This window comes from Meleagris gallopavo, chromosome 1, assembly GCF_000146605.3.
Source record: "Meleagris gallopavo isolate NT-WF06-2002-E0010 breed Aviagen turkey brand Nicholas breeding stock chromosome 1, Turkey_5.1, whole genome shotgun sequence".
NCBI classification, from domain to species: Eukaryota; Metazoa; Chordata; class Aves; order Galliformes; family Phasianidae; genus Meleagris; species Meleagris gallopavo.
The window spans coordinates 140,692,969-140,709,502 of record NC_015011.2 but is presented as its reverse complement, the minus strand read 5'-3'; the positions used below and the strand labels follow the sequence as shown (position 1 = coordinate 140,709,502).

General features: G+C 35.2%; 1 protein-coding gene across 1 annotated transcript in view; it reads right to left on the bottom strand.

Moving 5' to 3' along the window:
- Positions 1-208: 208 nt before the first annotated feature.
- Positions 209-16,534, bottom strand: part of DOCK9 (dedicator of cytokinesis 9) — a 115,785-nt gene continuing 99,459 nt past the window's right edge. The window contains 10 exon segments of the mRNA XM_010728651.3: positions 209-1,476; positions 3,356-3,494; positions 3,645-3,745; positions 4,569-4,759; positions 5,856-6,066; positions 8,029-8,175; positions 9,649-9,762; positions 10,106-10,228; positions 13,654-13,760; positions 15,184-15,241. Coding sequence (XP_010726953.1) covers positions 1,354-1,476; positions 3,356-3,494; positions 3,645-3,745; positions 4,569-4,759; positions 5,856-6,066; positions 8,029-8,175; positions 9,649-9,762; positions 10,106-10,228; positions 13,654-13,760; positions 15,184-15,241 — 1,314 coding nt within the window. The 3' untranslated portion in view covers positions 209-1,353.

The following is a 16,534-nucleotide window of genomic DNA, read 5'->3' as shown; positions in this document are numbered from 1 at the left end:
TACTTGGACCAAACAAGATGGATCCCAAACTGCTGTTTTAACTAATGACCTACAATCCCTCTAGCACCAAGAAACAGGAAATATACCCCAGAAGCATCTTCATCTAATCTCCGACTTAAGCTGCAAAAAGTTTTTTAATTTTAATCAAGCTTTCATCTTTCACCAGTTTTATGGGTAAATCTAAAATAAAAAGCAGAGCACACAGTGAGAAAAGTAACTACTTTTTTTCTTTTAATATAGATGTAGTACAGAATGTTTAATTACAGCAGGACAGTGCTTCCAGTTAAATAAAATTAAAAACCTTTATTTCCCCCAAATATAAAATTACTAAATTAATGTCTTAAAAGAATAAGAATATGGAAAAAGCTTTAAATTATACCACCATTTACCACAGTAACCATGATCACCAATTACATACTCCATTGCTTTGGCAAAAAAGTATTTTTTCTTTTAATAACTGCATATAAACCTAACATAGCAAAGACTGTATACATCTTTATATTGCACTTATTTATATACATGAATAAATGAACAGTAAAGTCTGCATATACTTGGAATGAGCAAATTTTCACAATAACCTGAAAGCAGGATAAGAGCTGGTATGAATATTAAAAATGCTTAGAAATGTAATACATTTATGTACAGACTGTATGGACTGTATTAACAAACAATATGTACATAACAGTTTACTACTATTGATAGTTTAGTATAACTCCATGTTCATTAATACAGACCTTTGGTTGTATTCAGTTGTTCAAGATCCAAGCTCACATACTTCCAAAATGCAACAAGGTATAAAATAAAGCACAACAATTTGCCAAATGGTACAAAAACTACTACTGTCAGTTTCATTAAACCCAAAAAACTAGTGTCTCTGTCTAGTCCCAAAATAATTCCTGTACTTGGAATCAATCTCTATGTGCCATACACAAAAAAAGAACACCTGAATGTTACATATCTGCAAAATTACATCCCACAACACTTTTTGTAATGTGCAATTCATCTTAATAATACTTTCTAATGAAAAACAGAAATTAATTTCAACTTTATAATTTCTCAACACGCACTTCTGTGATGACACTGTGAATGCTTTTAAGTGTTACCAGAAAGATTAAAAACTATATGTGCACTTCCTTTACTTATTCTAAAGGACTATACCAGTAATTGCTATTTGCTTATCACTGTCTGCCTTGATATCTAAGTGTGCTCAGACTTTTTTATGTATTATGCAGCTTGCACGTGCCCAACATTTAGCTTCAAAATCATCCTGAGTCTGCACACAATGAAGCAAATCCACATACCTAGGAAAAAACTAAATCCAACAAAAAAGCCCCACCGTACTTTACAAAACAATCATGCAACTGAAGAAGAACTGGGCATCCCATGAACTGTTGTGCTTGTTGGAGTTCCACTTATGGCGTTGAAAATGTGTAGCGAATTGGGCATAACATTGGCCTTTTCTTCAACCGGAGTGATCTTAAAATGGAAAACGTAGATTCATCAAAACGTCCCAAAATGACACAAGCAATTACAAAACAGCTCTTAAAATACTGCTTTCAACACTTCACCGAAAGGACTTCATTTCTAACATCACAGAATCACAGACTGGTTTTGCTGGAAACCCCCTGACCAACTTTCTTGCCTCAAGCACGGTCATCTAGTAACACCTACTCACCTGGAGGACGAATAAAGAGAGAGAGCAAACTTGTTCTGAACAAGGTACACTTTTTATGATGAATATGAAGATTCATCCTTAGCTTAGAGGAATTACATAAAGATTAGAGCAACTAAGAGCAAAAGTAAAGAAAACTAATTACCATCCCATCTGATATTTGCAAGCAAAGGGAAAAAAAAAGAAAAATAAGTTAAGATTCTTTTATAAAATTTTCCATACAAAGTTTTTGCAACTCTTCATAAACCATGCTATTGTAAGACAGCTAATAGTTGTTGCTTTTTTCAGTGACAGAACAAACACTGTGAGAAGCTTTTTTTTCTTTTCTCCAAATACAGCAACAGGTAGGCATATAAGGGTAATATTCTTTAAGATTTGGGTGAAGGCTTTGTGATCTTAAGCCTTCGAGATGAGATTAATCTAATTTTTCTTTATTTTTTACATAGAATGTTTTAATTATTACGTTTGTATTAAACCCACAATAGTAGGCTAGTAGTGTACATCAATGTTGTACATTCATATTCTGTTCACTGCTTTATAGTGTCATTTGTTCGCCCTTTCTCTTTGATCACTTTCATCCAACTTGATTTACTCCTAAAGTTACAAGCATGACATCTTTTCTCCTACCCTCAATTTTGGAAACTCACACATGAGTATTTTTTAAACATCAGCATCTTGCACTGTGTTCTAATTATTTCTTCCTGTATTCAAACCATCATCATATCCTTTTACTTTTTTCCTGCACCAGGCTAGGATTATTTTTTCTTTCATTATCACTATCTGTCCAAAGCATTTTCCTCTCTTTTCTGAAGGGATCTTCTGTACAGTTGTCTAATTCTCCCATACACCTCTTTATTTTGATCAGCTGTCCAATCAGTTAATCTCTTTCCTAAAAAACACCACTGCCTTCTACTTTTCAGTACATTACATTAAGTATAGTCAAACTATCCTGTTTTTCATTAGCTCTTTTCCTGTTTGCGGGATCATTCAAGACTAAAAGAATAAAAAAGCATGTTCTGACAAGTGGTTCCACTCCCTACAAACCTCATCTCATCATATTTTCCATTATCAGTGGCTACAATAGACCTATTTTTGTGGTAAGCTTTTCTCTGTTATGGTGTAACAAAAGAATAAGAGAATGAAAACAAATCCTGTGTACATGCTGTATTCTTGTGCTTCACCAGAATCTATAGCACAGGGCTAGTCAGAGCATAGTATTTGAGAAGAAAAGATGAGGAAATAATAGAAAACAGAGAAGCATGTGAACAGAACTTCATCCCACTGACAAATTGCTGAATGCAAAAAAATTGCCATAGACTGAAATTAGGTTTCTGGGACACTGAATGAAAGTCTCTGTAGACACATTAATTATTCATGACGTAAGTTTTCACATTATAAAATTTGTTTGTTATCTTTACTGTAGTCTTGAAAATCAGGCTGGTGCCAATGAGATTTATTTTCTTAATGAGTAGGACTTAATTCTGAAGGTCAAGAAAGCACATGCAGAAAACTCACAAACAAAAAAACTGATGCAGTTCCAAAAGTCCATGCTATGCTTGCACTCTGAGAGAAATAAAAGGAAAATAAGCACAGTTCCCTGAAGTAAAGCATAATACATGCTTTCCCTACACATTTCAGCTACACTTTGAATAGTGGAATGCATAAATTCATCTCAGCACCTACTTGCTCATGCATTATTTCAGAAAGCTCTTTTGCCATTTCTCTGTAGTTGGCTTTCATTTCTTCTTGATATTCCAACTGATCTTCCTTTATAAGTCGCTCATTTACACCAAGAGCATGCCCACAAGCTTCAACAAATTGCCTGGTTTAGATAAAATAATAACAAAGATCTCAAAAAGGAATACGAAAACCAGACAAGTAATTAAAAATGCTATAAGTGTTTTTAAAAATCTTTTGTCAGCCTTGAATTTTTATTTATTTTATTAAAAACCAAACAAACATGCAAACATACCTAAACACTTCCTTCAGTAGCTTCACTTTATTGTCTGGATATCTTTTGGTGTTCGTGTCATCTAAGAAAGCTCGTGCGTATGCTAATGGACCAGCATTAACCTAAGAACAAGAATTATAAAATATGGTTAGCTCTCTGACTTACTGTCTTTGCAATAGCAGATACCACAATTGTCCTGCCTTTCTCAGGAGAACACAATTATTTTTTAAAAAGCATCTAAAACTAAACCAATCAAACAAAAAAACAATCAGACCCCTCTCCCCCCCAAAAAATAAAACAAGAAATCCTGGACTTTCTTCGTAAGAAATACCTAGTAAGGCCAGTACCAGATTGATTTCTATTTGCTCAAATTCACACACAATGTATCCTATTTTGGTGGATCTGATAATTTCTTTTTACTTTTCTTCTTTCTATTAAGTTCTTGCTTGCCTTAGGTAATGATGATATTAAAAAAAAAAACAAAAAACATAAACACAAACTCAAAACATTACACACTGAGATTTTCTTCTATTATCCTTCTCCTGTATTTGAGCTCCCCCTTCATCCCCTTAAGTATCTTACCAAAATACAAAACCAGCAACAAGCATGCTGAACCTAATGTGAGCAGACCTATGGCTAGATAAATGGTGTGAATTTTGGATCAGATGGGAAGTCACTATTTTATTCTAGTTGCAGACCACCAAAGATTCCAGAAACATAATCTTAACCCTTCCATACAACCAAATGTCAAGTGATCAATGTTTATATGAAATATTTTTATTGTTTTTCCTGTTCTGGGAAAAACTGCCAACAACAGCAAGCATATTACTGACTTAGGACATTCCTGAATACTCACAATGAAAATTAATGGTAAAATGCTACTTTGATACTTTTTCAGTGACAGAAACAAGCAAAAAAATGGAACGGCAAAGTGAATGGTCTTACCTGAACACTGACACTCCCTTGTAGCTTCAACTGCAATTTGATCATATCTACTTCAGCTGAAGCACAAAGCTGCCTGAGCTCTGCAACTTTCTTACTCATTTCATCGATGGCTACTTCAATGGGGTTTAAATCCGTGTGGTGCTGGTACATCACTGGAATGCGCTTCTTCACGTATGGGAAACAATGTATAGCTGTGGACAAAAATGAGTTTCATGAAGTTTTTAAAAGCTCTTTGAATAAGGTGAACTTTGAGAGAATTGTAAGTGAAAACTCGTCATCCACTTTAAGAATACATCATATAATTTAAAATACTGCTTGCGCAGGGAAACAACGTACTGAAAATTTAAACACGCATAGCTTTACATGTATTAAAGCACAGAAGCCTAACAAAGAAATAAAACATTAGAACTTAATTCATAGGAGAATTGTAAAAAGAATTGCTTATCATCCACATAACTCAAAGAGAAGAACTAAAAAACCACAAGACTATCTTACCGATTTCCTCTTAAGTATGAGCTATGTAAAGCTGATGCTATGAACTGATTTATATATATATATATGAAAAAAAAGCTGACATATTATTCTAGATGGAAGGAAAAATCTTTTACAGTGAGGGTGGTGAGGCACTGGAACAGGTTGCCCAGTGATGTGGTTGATGTCCCTGGAGACGTTCAAGGCGAGGCTGGGTCAGGCACTGGGCAACCTGATCTGTCCCTGGATGTCCCTGTTCATTGCAGCGGAGTGGGACCAGATGGTCTTTAAAGGTCCCTTTCAACTCTAAGGATTCTATGATTCTATGACTGATTCTACTAACTCCTGTAAGCAAAATTTACCACTAACATTAAGGCAGTGATACACAAGTTCACACATTCAACAGATACAAAACAGAAAATAGCCTTTTTCAAAGAAAAGTTGAAACAATTCCAGGTTTGTGGTTCTTGAAGTTTAAAGAAAAAGTTATTTTTGAAGAAACCAATGGAAAGCCTATTTTGGGTTAAAATATGGAAAATATTTTAGCTGACAGATTTTACTCTGCATGCTTCTGTACAACAATTTTGAGTATTAGTTTGAAGTGCACACTCATTTTAAAAATTGTTTTACAAAGCATTGTATAAAACATTCTGATATACTCTGCAGTTGTCGTAAACTCCAAAAGCCAGGTGTGAAATCCTCTAAAGCATTTTTTCAGACAAAATACAAAACATACAGAGAAGCCTCGCATCAAGAAGTAAATATGTTTTTCAAAGAAGAGTTTTCTTTTAAAGGAAATTTCCATCCAATGAGTACCTGTCAAGATAGTCCGTCGTTTACACTGTTCTTCTACTCCTCCTTGTCTTTTACCAGCTTGAGTGAAAGGCATCTCAAACATAAAGCGACGAATGTTATGAGTCCTTTCAAAATCCGTTTTTCTTTCTTGCAACTCTTTTTCTTCAAAGTAAGGAACTACATGTGTAACCTGAATGTATGCATATTTTGAATCTAAATCCTTTGGATTTACCTTAAAAACATTAAAAAAAAAAAACAACCAAAAAGTTAAATTCTGAATGAAGTGGATTTAATTGCAGTTACACAAGTTTCAGATACTATATTTGCTTTGCTGCAAACATAGAAAACATTAATGCTCTCATGGGCTTCTCTGACTTCAAGACTTTTTCTTAACACTATGATTATTTACCATATGCAAAACTGCAATAAAAATAGTTTTATTCATGCTTAACAGTAAATACTGCATTTCAGGAGAAGTCAGAGAAGAAAAAAAAAAACGTAGAAACAAATACTGTTCTCCATGATGGCTGATACAAGAAGATACTGGAGACCAAAACTAGCAATACATAAAGAGTGAATAGCTGAAAATAAAAATGTACCTTTTAGACAGTCCAGATACTACCTTCAGAAGGCACTTCTACCAACCTGGCTGTCCTAGTTGTGACACCCTATACTGGTTCCAAAGAGTAAGCTGGGGGGCATGTCGTAGGCTTCACGTTCAGTTTGGAGTGGCAAATTTTTTAATTTTGTAAAAGTGGCAACTAATCTCCAGTACCAGTAGATGAGGCTTCTTAAAATCATTGCCCAACAGGGTCCCTAAATGGACCAATAATACTTTTTCTTGCAAATTCCCCCCATCATTAGATAAAGAGGTGACCCTAAACTTATGCACCCCTCCAAATGTTGTCTCTTGCCATTTCAGTCCCCTGTCAAATATTTGTTATCTCTGCCTGATTGTGAGCCATTTTACTTTTATAAACTGTGAAAAGCAGTGATGGAGATATACACTTGAAGTCAGCATTTAAGTGCTGGAGCAAATGTGAATAGAATTTAAGCCACCCATCTGTTACCAGTTTTTAATGAGACATGCTGCTTGATGCAAAAATCTGCAATATTTTCCCATTACTAGACTGGAACTTAACTGGTAATTTATGTATTCATTCCAGCATAATTGATAGAAAAGTTTCCTACAAATGCTGACAGATTATAATTATTTGTAAAGAATTCGGTACATTTAAAGCCTTTATTTAGATACACTGGAAGAGCTGTGAAAAACAGAGTACAATATAAATCTCATCTTCCAACACATGAAATTAAACCCTTGCATAAATTCTCCCTTCCTTTAAAGTTCCAGTTTGAGTAGAAGTATTGAAAAGCCCACTGTTGCTGAATGTAAGCGGTTGAGAAGCACAGCACTTTGTGATCTTGCTTATATGATCAATGAACAGAAGAGACAAGAAGTTAGACTATGAGAAAATCAATGTAGAGTCTGAAGCCTTGAACTGGCTGAGAAAGAGAATGAAAGGAATGCAGAAAGGCATCTTGTGCCTTCTCAGACCTATGGGTTACCATAATTCTTCTTCATTCAAAGGTTCCAGCTATTCCTATGACAAATCTTAACTTAAAAGCAGCAGGAGGAGACCAAGGAGGCCAAAGTAGTTGGAGTTGATGATCTTTGAAGGTCTCTTCCAACAGAACTATCCTGTTCTAAAGAGATTAATGGCAAATTTTATCTCAGAAAAATATTTAACTAGACTTTGGCAAGGTGGTGGTGGTGGAAGGAAACACTTCTACAGCACCAAACTTATTTAGATCCTTAATTTTCTACTAAGAGCACGTTCCAGGTAAAGATGATAACAGATTAGCATCTGGGGAGACCCACAGTTTAATACTACACTGGCAACAACAGTAATAATACGAACGTGGTAATAATATCCCTGTCCTGGGGATGGTTGAGGCTGTAGAGGATCTCTGGAGATCATCTACTCCCCAGCTCCCTTCTGAAGCAGCATAACAGAATTACAGAGTGGATGAGGTTGGAAGGAGATGATTCTCCCATGACCTTCAACCAGCAGTTTTTATACATGCATGTTGTGTACCAAATGAGTAGAATGACAGTGATCTCATATTATTTCAAGTTTTTAATGGGAAGAAGTGATATATTGGAATCCTTTAGAGAGAATAAAAAACATACTTTGCCAGAATCCTGAATCATTTTGACATTTTCAGATCCAAATTTGTCAGAGTAGAGTTTCTGGAGTCTTTGAGAAATTTCTGAAAGAGGTGTGAGTTTAGGCTCTTTATAAATATATTCCTTTCCATCTTCATCCTCAAAGAATCCCTGCAAAGAAACAATTAAATAAACAAAATATTGGAAAAAAATAAAAAGCAACATCGAACAATGATTAAGATGAACATGTTTGTGGTTCAAAGGAAACCAACATCAAACATCAGGTTTCAAGCAAATATAAATCGACAAATAAAATCTAAGTAAAAAAAAGGTTTCCTAAGAAAACTCAAACAAACAAACAAACAAAAAAAAACAGAAAAAAAGAGAAAAATAATCATCTACTACAGAATGAATGAAAGATAATGGAAACACACGAAGTTAAAATTGTAAGGTTTGTTGCAACTTTATGGTGTGCCAAGCCCTTGATATAGAAGTATTTTCTTCACTTTTACTTTAAAAGTGAACTTTCAGCACTGTTTCACTTGCCAAAACAGAGGTTTTGTTGCCTTGTACAACTATCTGATTCACAAACAAGGATTTTCGCAACAATTTGAAATTTGATTTATGAAAACATCTTAATTTTGTGTTGTACCATTCTGGCGTATACTTCTTTATTTTCATTACATAGAGCTTTTTTTTTGAAACCATAGCCAAATGTTACATAGAGTATGTGGAAAGTGAAACAGGTGACCGATTTAAAACAAAAAGCCATGTCTGAATTCATGTTTGAAATCAGAAAGTAAATATATTTTTGTCATAAAATGTAACAGACAAAAGAGAAAAGCGCAACATATCATATGTAAACACAGGCTAGATTGACAAAAATACCCACATCAAACTACAGTGAAATGCAGTAGTTGTTACTGCATTGCTTGCTTTATAAGCAGTTACTATAATTACCTCAACATCTGTTTCACTGTCTGTAAACTGGTATTGCTATAAAGTTATAAAAGACAACAGAATACATGTAAAGTTATACCACTCAGAGTAGGTTACAATTCTCCATGCTCAGCTGAACAACTAAGGACTGGGCTATGCATGTAGAAAGTGTATTATCTGATACTGCGTGCTACCATACTGATACATATGCAGTGTAAACACATACTAGAGGATGTGAAGCTGTTCAATACACAGCCAGGACTTTTGTTTGAAGCATGCATACCGATGTATAGACAAAAATGATTTGTTCTCCAAATGGAACTTAATGTTATTATTTTTCTTAATCGCAGTGGCTCTGAATGCATACCAATCTAAGAAGCAGCCTTGCCAACCACACTGTAGCACTACAGACAGTAAGTCAATGCATTGCTGAGAACTGACATTACAGAAAACTTACCGCTGCCTTAAGGTAGTAAATAAAAGAAGAAAGGAAAAAAAGCAAAAAATTTACTGAGGAAAATAAGAAAGAAATGTATTGGAGTTGATAAATATTTCAAAGTAAGCTATTGACAGTGTTTAACTACTTATTTTAGAACATGTGCTTTTAATATCGTGGTATCAGCAAAAATGATGAAACTGCGTATCTTGTAAAATAAATAAAGGCTTTTCTTATTGCATACTGCAGTAATGATAAGTGATACTCACCTGTCCAAAGAATGCTACCCTGAAGTAAGTTCCTAGCAGTCTCTTGCCTGTATGCATAACTTCTGTTACTTTACTGTATGCACGATGAAGAGTGTCATACAAATGAGCAAGCCGCTAAAATTCAAAGAAAATAATAATGGGGTAACAGGATAACATAGAACGCTCCTATCTTGCAACAGGTGTGAATGACATTCCTGTAGTTAATAGCAACTATTCTACTGAACAGTAGTAATATGCTTAGCACCTTTACAACTTGGCAATATGCAAAGTTAAGTTTCAATAATTTATATTTATTTGAAAAAATTGGAATTATTTAAAATAAAAACACAAACATTTCAACACATTCACATTCCAGTTACAGTGGTTAGAATTCTCTTTTGTTCTATGACATGTACTGTTTCATGTAGTTAGACTAAAAAATCAGGTTTTTCTCATTCAAGTTTAATGAATTTAGTACCTCAAAATCTCTCCTTTTTTCATAAATGGGAATTATAAGTTTATATATATCAGCAATCAGTTCATAGCGTTCCGCCTTCCAGAGTCCATCAGCACACTGCTCCAACAATTCCATCAGCACATCCTAGAATTGGATACACATTTGGAAAAGAAAAACAATTTGGCAGTCACTAAATGCACGTTACAATATTACTTCTATTCCTTTCAATCAGAAACAGAGATTCTGCCTCAAAAGAAAATTTTGTAAATTAAAATGATTGTGGCTATCTCAGAACTCTTAAAAAATGCTTGTGGATCCAATATCCTTCACTAGAATCCAAGTGTGAGATAGAGAGAGAGACCTTCTGATACCATCATTGCCATGATAGTCAAGCCTTAAGCTGGCTTATAAACTCCTTTTACTCTCTGAAAAGATCCAATGCTACTGTATATCCCTCTTCCCTTTGGTAGAGGACTGAGACACATCACTAAGAAAAGCCATCTTTAATTCCGAGAAGAGTGAAAAAAAAGTCTGAAAACTACTACTCTTGTTCACGTGCTAAAATGATCCATAAAAATCTCCTCCTTCCCCCCAGTCCTTATGGGGCTGTACATACATACTCTCCACTATTTTCGCTCTTAACAGCCACACGGTGAAAACTGAAAGATTCATGCCTCCGCTGGACTACAAGAGCTATCCACAAGTCTTAACTCAGACACAAGAGGGCATCCAAATACAGCAAAATTTAATTTGCCCACAGGAAAGAATACAAAGATCACAAGCTGCACATGGGAAATGCTGTACCTTGTGACGCAGATTGCCGATGAAGAAACAAACACTCAGAACCCCGTGATGGCTGAGGTGGGCAGGGCCCTTTGCGTCCCTCTGTGTCCCTGTGTCCCAGCCCCTGCTCCAGCAGCACCACCCATAGCAGGGTGCCCAGGCTCACGGCCAGGCGGCTTCTGGAGAGCTGCAGGGAGGAGACCCCACGGCCTCTGGGCAGCCTGTGCCAGTGCTCTGGCACCCACACAGCTCCTGGTGTTCAGAGGGAGCCTCCCGTATTTCAATTCCAAGAATGGCTCCAGATATTCACTAATTTAAACCTTCCTTTGTACTGGAATTTACTGCCTGCACTCAGTAGTTATCTGCGTAACTATCCCTGATTCTGAGAAACCGCCCACAGTGAGAAAAAGCAAGAGCAGTGGCAGATGATTTCACTCCACTGCATGCAGATGAATGAAAGTCTAATAATCATTTTTCTTAAACTACCAAACCACTAGGGAAAAAAAATTCTTGTCCATGAAAAGGTTATACATCTTAGGATGTGTAAGTGAAGCAATATGAAAGCATTTGCTGAATGTGGAAAGGCTTCCCCTGAAGTAATACTGCACTACAAATCTATTTGTCAGATTTTTAAATTTATGGATTCCGTTTTGTAAGATTAAAAGGCACTCGTCTTGCTTTGGGTTGTCCCAATGTTTTCATTTCATAGCTACAACACAAAGGTGACAGGGAAATTTTCTGGCAATTTAGAATCTAGGTTAGTTTTCCTGTTTGGAAAGGGCTGCATGGTCACAGAATAACCTCCTTTACATAAGGCATGCCGTGAAGCATTAACTTTAATTTACCAATCTGAAGTTGGAATAATTTTTCACATGGACAGCCCCTGTTAGCAAGGCACCAGAACAAAAAAAAAGAAAAAAAAAAGAAGAAAAAAAGGTATATATTGACTTAATATTTGAGGTGGAACAGTATTTTGGCAAATTTTATTTTGGAAAAAAACCCAGCAAATCTGAATTAAATTTTTCCGAGCTTTATTCTTCACAGAATCTGGCACTGGACAACAGTCTGTCAGCCATAGCTCAGAACTCTGACAGATGAACTGTTTACAGCAAAGCCTAGAATGGAAAGGATAATAGCTTCCAGGCTTTTGCTGTGCAATTTGTGACATCCAGAAGATTGTCATTCTACAAGGAGGATCTGGCTGGTGCTGATGAATAGGCCTGTCTGGCTACACAACTGTTTTAATGAAATACATACAGTAACTGTTAAAAAACAGGTCCTCTCCCACTCCACCTCCATCCCACCAATTACTATTTTGGAGATTTAATCCTGAATAGCAGTTAACAGATAGAGGAAAAACCCCAAACACAGATTCATTTAGCTCAGTAGTAGTAAAGTAGAGCTTGAAATACACGTTTGTATCTTCCCATTACTCTACTCCACTGACCTCTTACATAATTTCTCTTCCTTAGGCTATTACAGATTTCCCTGTTATAAGAACATACGGAGGTAACACTTTACACAAAATATATTCCTATTCAAGAAGCAAATAGAATACTTGAAGAACTTCTGTAAAGTACTAGGCATCTTAATTTATCCAGGATTTTTAGTCTCTTAAGAAGAGACTGGAGACTTCTTTCATAGTATTATTCCTCCCAGGGTAAACTATAAGAAGTTATTTGAAAAATGCTAACTTTTTTTTTCCCCCAATAGTTAACCAGTTACACTTATACATAGCTAAGTTTAAAAAAGGACTCCATAGAGGGAAAATGAAATTTGGCAAGGTTTGAACTCTTTGCAAGAGCCGCAGGCTTGTAATTTCAGCCTTGGCATATTTTTGCTCCATGGAAATACTGAAAGATGGAAATAAATCTGGGCAGGGTTCAATGACTCAGAAAAAGCTGTATATTCTTTTTGCACTGAGTGACTAATCAGAAGAAGAATAAAGACATTCCAGTTGAAAAACACAAAAGAATTAAGCTCTGATAAATGGTTTGTCAGGTAGACACTGATGAGAGCTTTTGACAAAAGTTTCCATTGACCACATACTCAACAAAAATCCAACTCTTGGCTCAGTTAGAATAGCTTACATTTTTCTTTGAGTAACATGCTACATTCATGCTAGTTGAGGAGAATCTGTGTTTTAAAGAATATAACATATAATAATAATAAAAACCCCCAAATCTGTTTCTGCATGTTTTTGGAAACAAAAAGCACTATATTTCTCATTTCAAATAATTACAATCCTGCCTTCACAGAAAAAGGCAAGTCTATAATTTTTGTCTTAAAACAATAGAGCGAAGTAGTATCAGAACTTGGGAGTAAAAGTTCAAGGCTTAAAACCACTGTGTCTATTCCTTCTCACTCTGTTACACTGTTCAATTTGCAGACAAATAATTTTGTCATACACGTTCACCATATACAAATGAGAACACAAAATATTTTTTGCTGTACAATTATGCTTATACAACACTGATTTTTTTTCAACTCAGTTTCTGCAACTAGTTTTCTGTCCCTCACTCCCTCACCTATACTAGAAAATACACAGCATGATCACAGCAATCTTTTTGCTGATGCTTTATATAAAATATATGTATGTAGTAAATTCCCTAGAACCTGGACAGCCCAGAGAGTAATTTTATTTATTTATTTATTTATTTATTTATCTTCTATTAGGATAAGAATGGTGGCAAAGAAAGTGATAGTAGTCACTCAGAAACACTAAACTTGGAAAAATAAATGGCCCTTTAATGTGCATCAGTTCTAACATGCTAATGTTTACTTACTTCATTGAAGTGAACATCTTGCATTCCAACATCCTCCATCATTGAAGCTTCTTCATCTATATTAGGTGTGATTACTCTGAAGGCAATACAGCCTTGCCTAAACATCCCTATCATTGGAAAAGAAAAACAGACAAATTCACTTAAACACTGGCAAAATACCTTCCTCTTGAAGAGTAACATTAGGTCATTTTGTGATGCTGGATAAGTCAGAAGCTGTATTTAAATATAAACTTACTACCAAAATAATAAAAGAAAACACAGCTTCTCACTGTATGATTAAAAGAGCAGAGCTCATCTTAAGTAGAAATAGTTTTTTAGAAAAGCACATTAACATTTGAATTCTGACCTACAAAAATATGTAGTATATGAATCTTCCTATTTTAGCAAAAAGTTGAGTCCAATCTATCCCACCCCAAGCCTAAGGTAACTAAGTTCACTTTTACAGTATTTCATAACACTGATCATGCAAGAACTGTACAACAACAAGCCCTGACATATCCAAGTCTCCAGTCTGAACAATATGGATAGACTGATGTGAACTACACAAGATAGTCAGAGATTATTACAGATTATTTTCAGAGATTAGTACAGATTATTCAGGGATAGATACAGAAAGTCGATTCAGAAATAAGCAAAATAAAAAAAATCAATCTAACTTCCTTTACTGAAATATATATTCGCCAAGAATTGGTTTTAGAACATCCTAACATGAAACCTACCTCTTTTACCCATTCTGTGTTAGTATTTTTTATTATATCAGATTGCTGAATTAAGAAGTCAAGCTATATGAACGAAATCTGTGTTGTAAAAGCCTCAAGAGCAATCAATGACAAGTACAGAAGCACAAGGACTTGTACATATTTATTTCACCACTCATTCCTAGAAGGATTCTTTCTCCTCACTCACGGGAGTTGTACAACCAGTGGCTTCACTGAATGACTGCCTCAAAGGCATGTTTATGTCTTGCTCCTGGAAATACCATAGGTAGGACTGACTCCAAATTACTAACAGGAAGTAATTTTCATATGACAGGAGACAAGAATAGTAAGTCACCCAAAGAACCGCAAGTATATAAAGATTATCATTTGTTATTGGGTTTGGTTAGACTTGCAGTACTTGGTACTGTAACTTAAGACAACAGAGTTTCAGATTTGGTCACAGAGGAGCTTCTCAAATCACTGGAGAAGGGGGAATAGCCTACATGTGAATAAGTATCCTGTAAGAGGGAAAAAAATAATGAGATACCTGAGAAATTACTTAACAAATAAGAATATTCATTGATAAAGTTGCTTAGAAAGGGTCTAACCAGGTATTAGCAACTGTTGTGTTAAATTAAAAGCTTTTCCCTTCCTAAAAATTCTATTTTAGCTTCAATTAAAATTCTTAAACATGTAAATATGCTGCTGTAAGTATGCTATCCACTTAAGTCAGAATTTTTTGCCTACAACTTCCTCAGGGAAACTATTGCTATTCCTAAACATAACGAAAAAAACGACCAACCCACATTTAAGTAGGATTTCAAAATCATACCTTTCCGTGTGAGATATTCTGCAACCAGTGCTGCTACATGAACATAGCACATTGCTGCCTAAAAGCAAAAACAGTAACAATTTTGTAAATTACTGTCATAATGCAAAACTGAAAATGAAGTTTATATGAAGAGCCCTAGACTGGAATAATTTCTTAGGTTTTCCTTGTTTGCTGCTTTGAAGATGATAACTTGTGTAAGAATTCTCCTCACTTACGTGGAACACTTACTGTGCAAGAGCCTCTCTTATACCAGAGCACTGAGTAGCACTCAGTTGGAGACTGCCCACTGCCCACAAGCTAATGACTTTCATGCTCTAATAACACCAGGTAAATTTCTTTCAGGGATGTATTGGAAGGAATTTGCTTGGTACAATCTAGAAAACTAAATAAAAGGGGCAGAGTAGTCTACAAACATGAGATGTTTTTATTAAGTTGACATTGATCACTTTTCTTCAGGGAAAGGACAAAAAAGATTCAAGATTCAGCAAAATGTTTACATATGGAAGCTGAAGAATCTCAGACTCTGGAGATGAAGAAAAAATATAAGTAACTGCCAGGGATTCTCTCTAATTCATACTTCACATGGCACTGCACTTGATGATTTGCAGGGGCCTAGCTGTACAGACAAATACTCCATATTTTTAATAAAAATTAGTCGTTTCCTCAGGTCTGTTTAAAAAAAAAAAACTAAGACTGAAAGAGCTGGACCTGCTTCCATCAAAATGTATACTACTGACAGAGGACTGTACACGTCTCCTGCATAGCTACTAGGCAGAATAAAAGAATGTAAGGCAGCAGCAATAATTTCTTGGAGGTACTCACTTGCTTACATGGTAAGTGAAATAGATACATTTATGAAATTTGGTGATACGATACAATATGATTTGTTTTCAGATGGAAAAAACTTCCAGAAAGACACAACATGAATTCTGTATGCTGATATAATAGCTATACATCAAGGCATACAAAAATCCCAACTCCCACTTTTCCCTTTTGCTAGAATTAAATATTTAAACAGCACGGAGAAATCAGTTAGCTTTCTGTTTTCTAGCAACAAAATTGCTGTTCAACAATTTTAAGAATATCAGGAGTTTTCTGGTAAGCCATCTGGAAGAAAATTAAGATAATTCTGTAAAGGCAACCAAAGAGGAATTCAAGGCATAGCTTTAAAGTGTTTTAGGCAACTGATAACTGAAGAATATTAGTAAGTAGAAGGCCTGATTCTTCATAAGTATCTTAAATGCCAGAGCATTTAAACATATTCCATACCTTAACAATCAGAACTGGCTTAAAGAAAATATCTCATCAACCATTTAAATTAATCAACCATTCAAAATTAAAAATCATTATT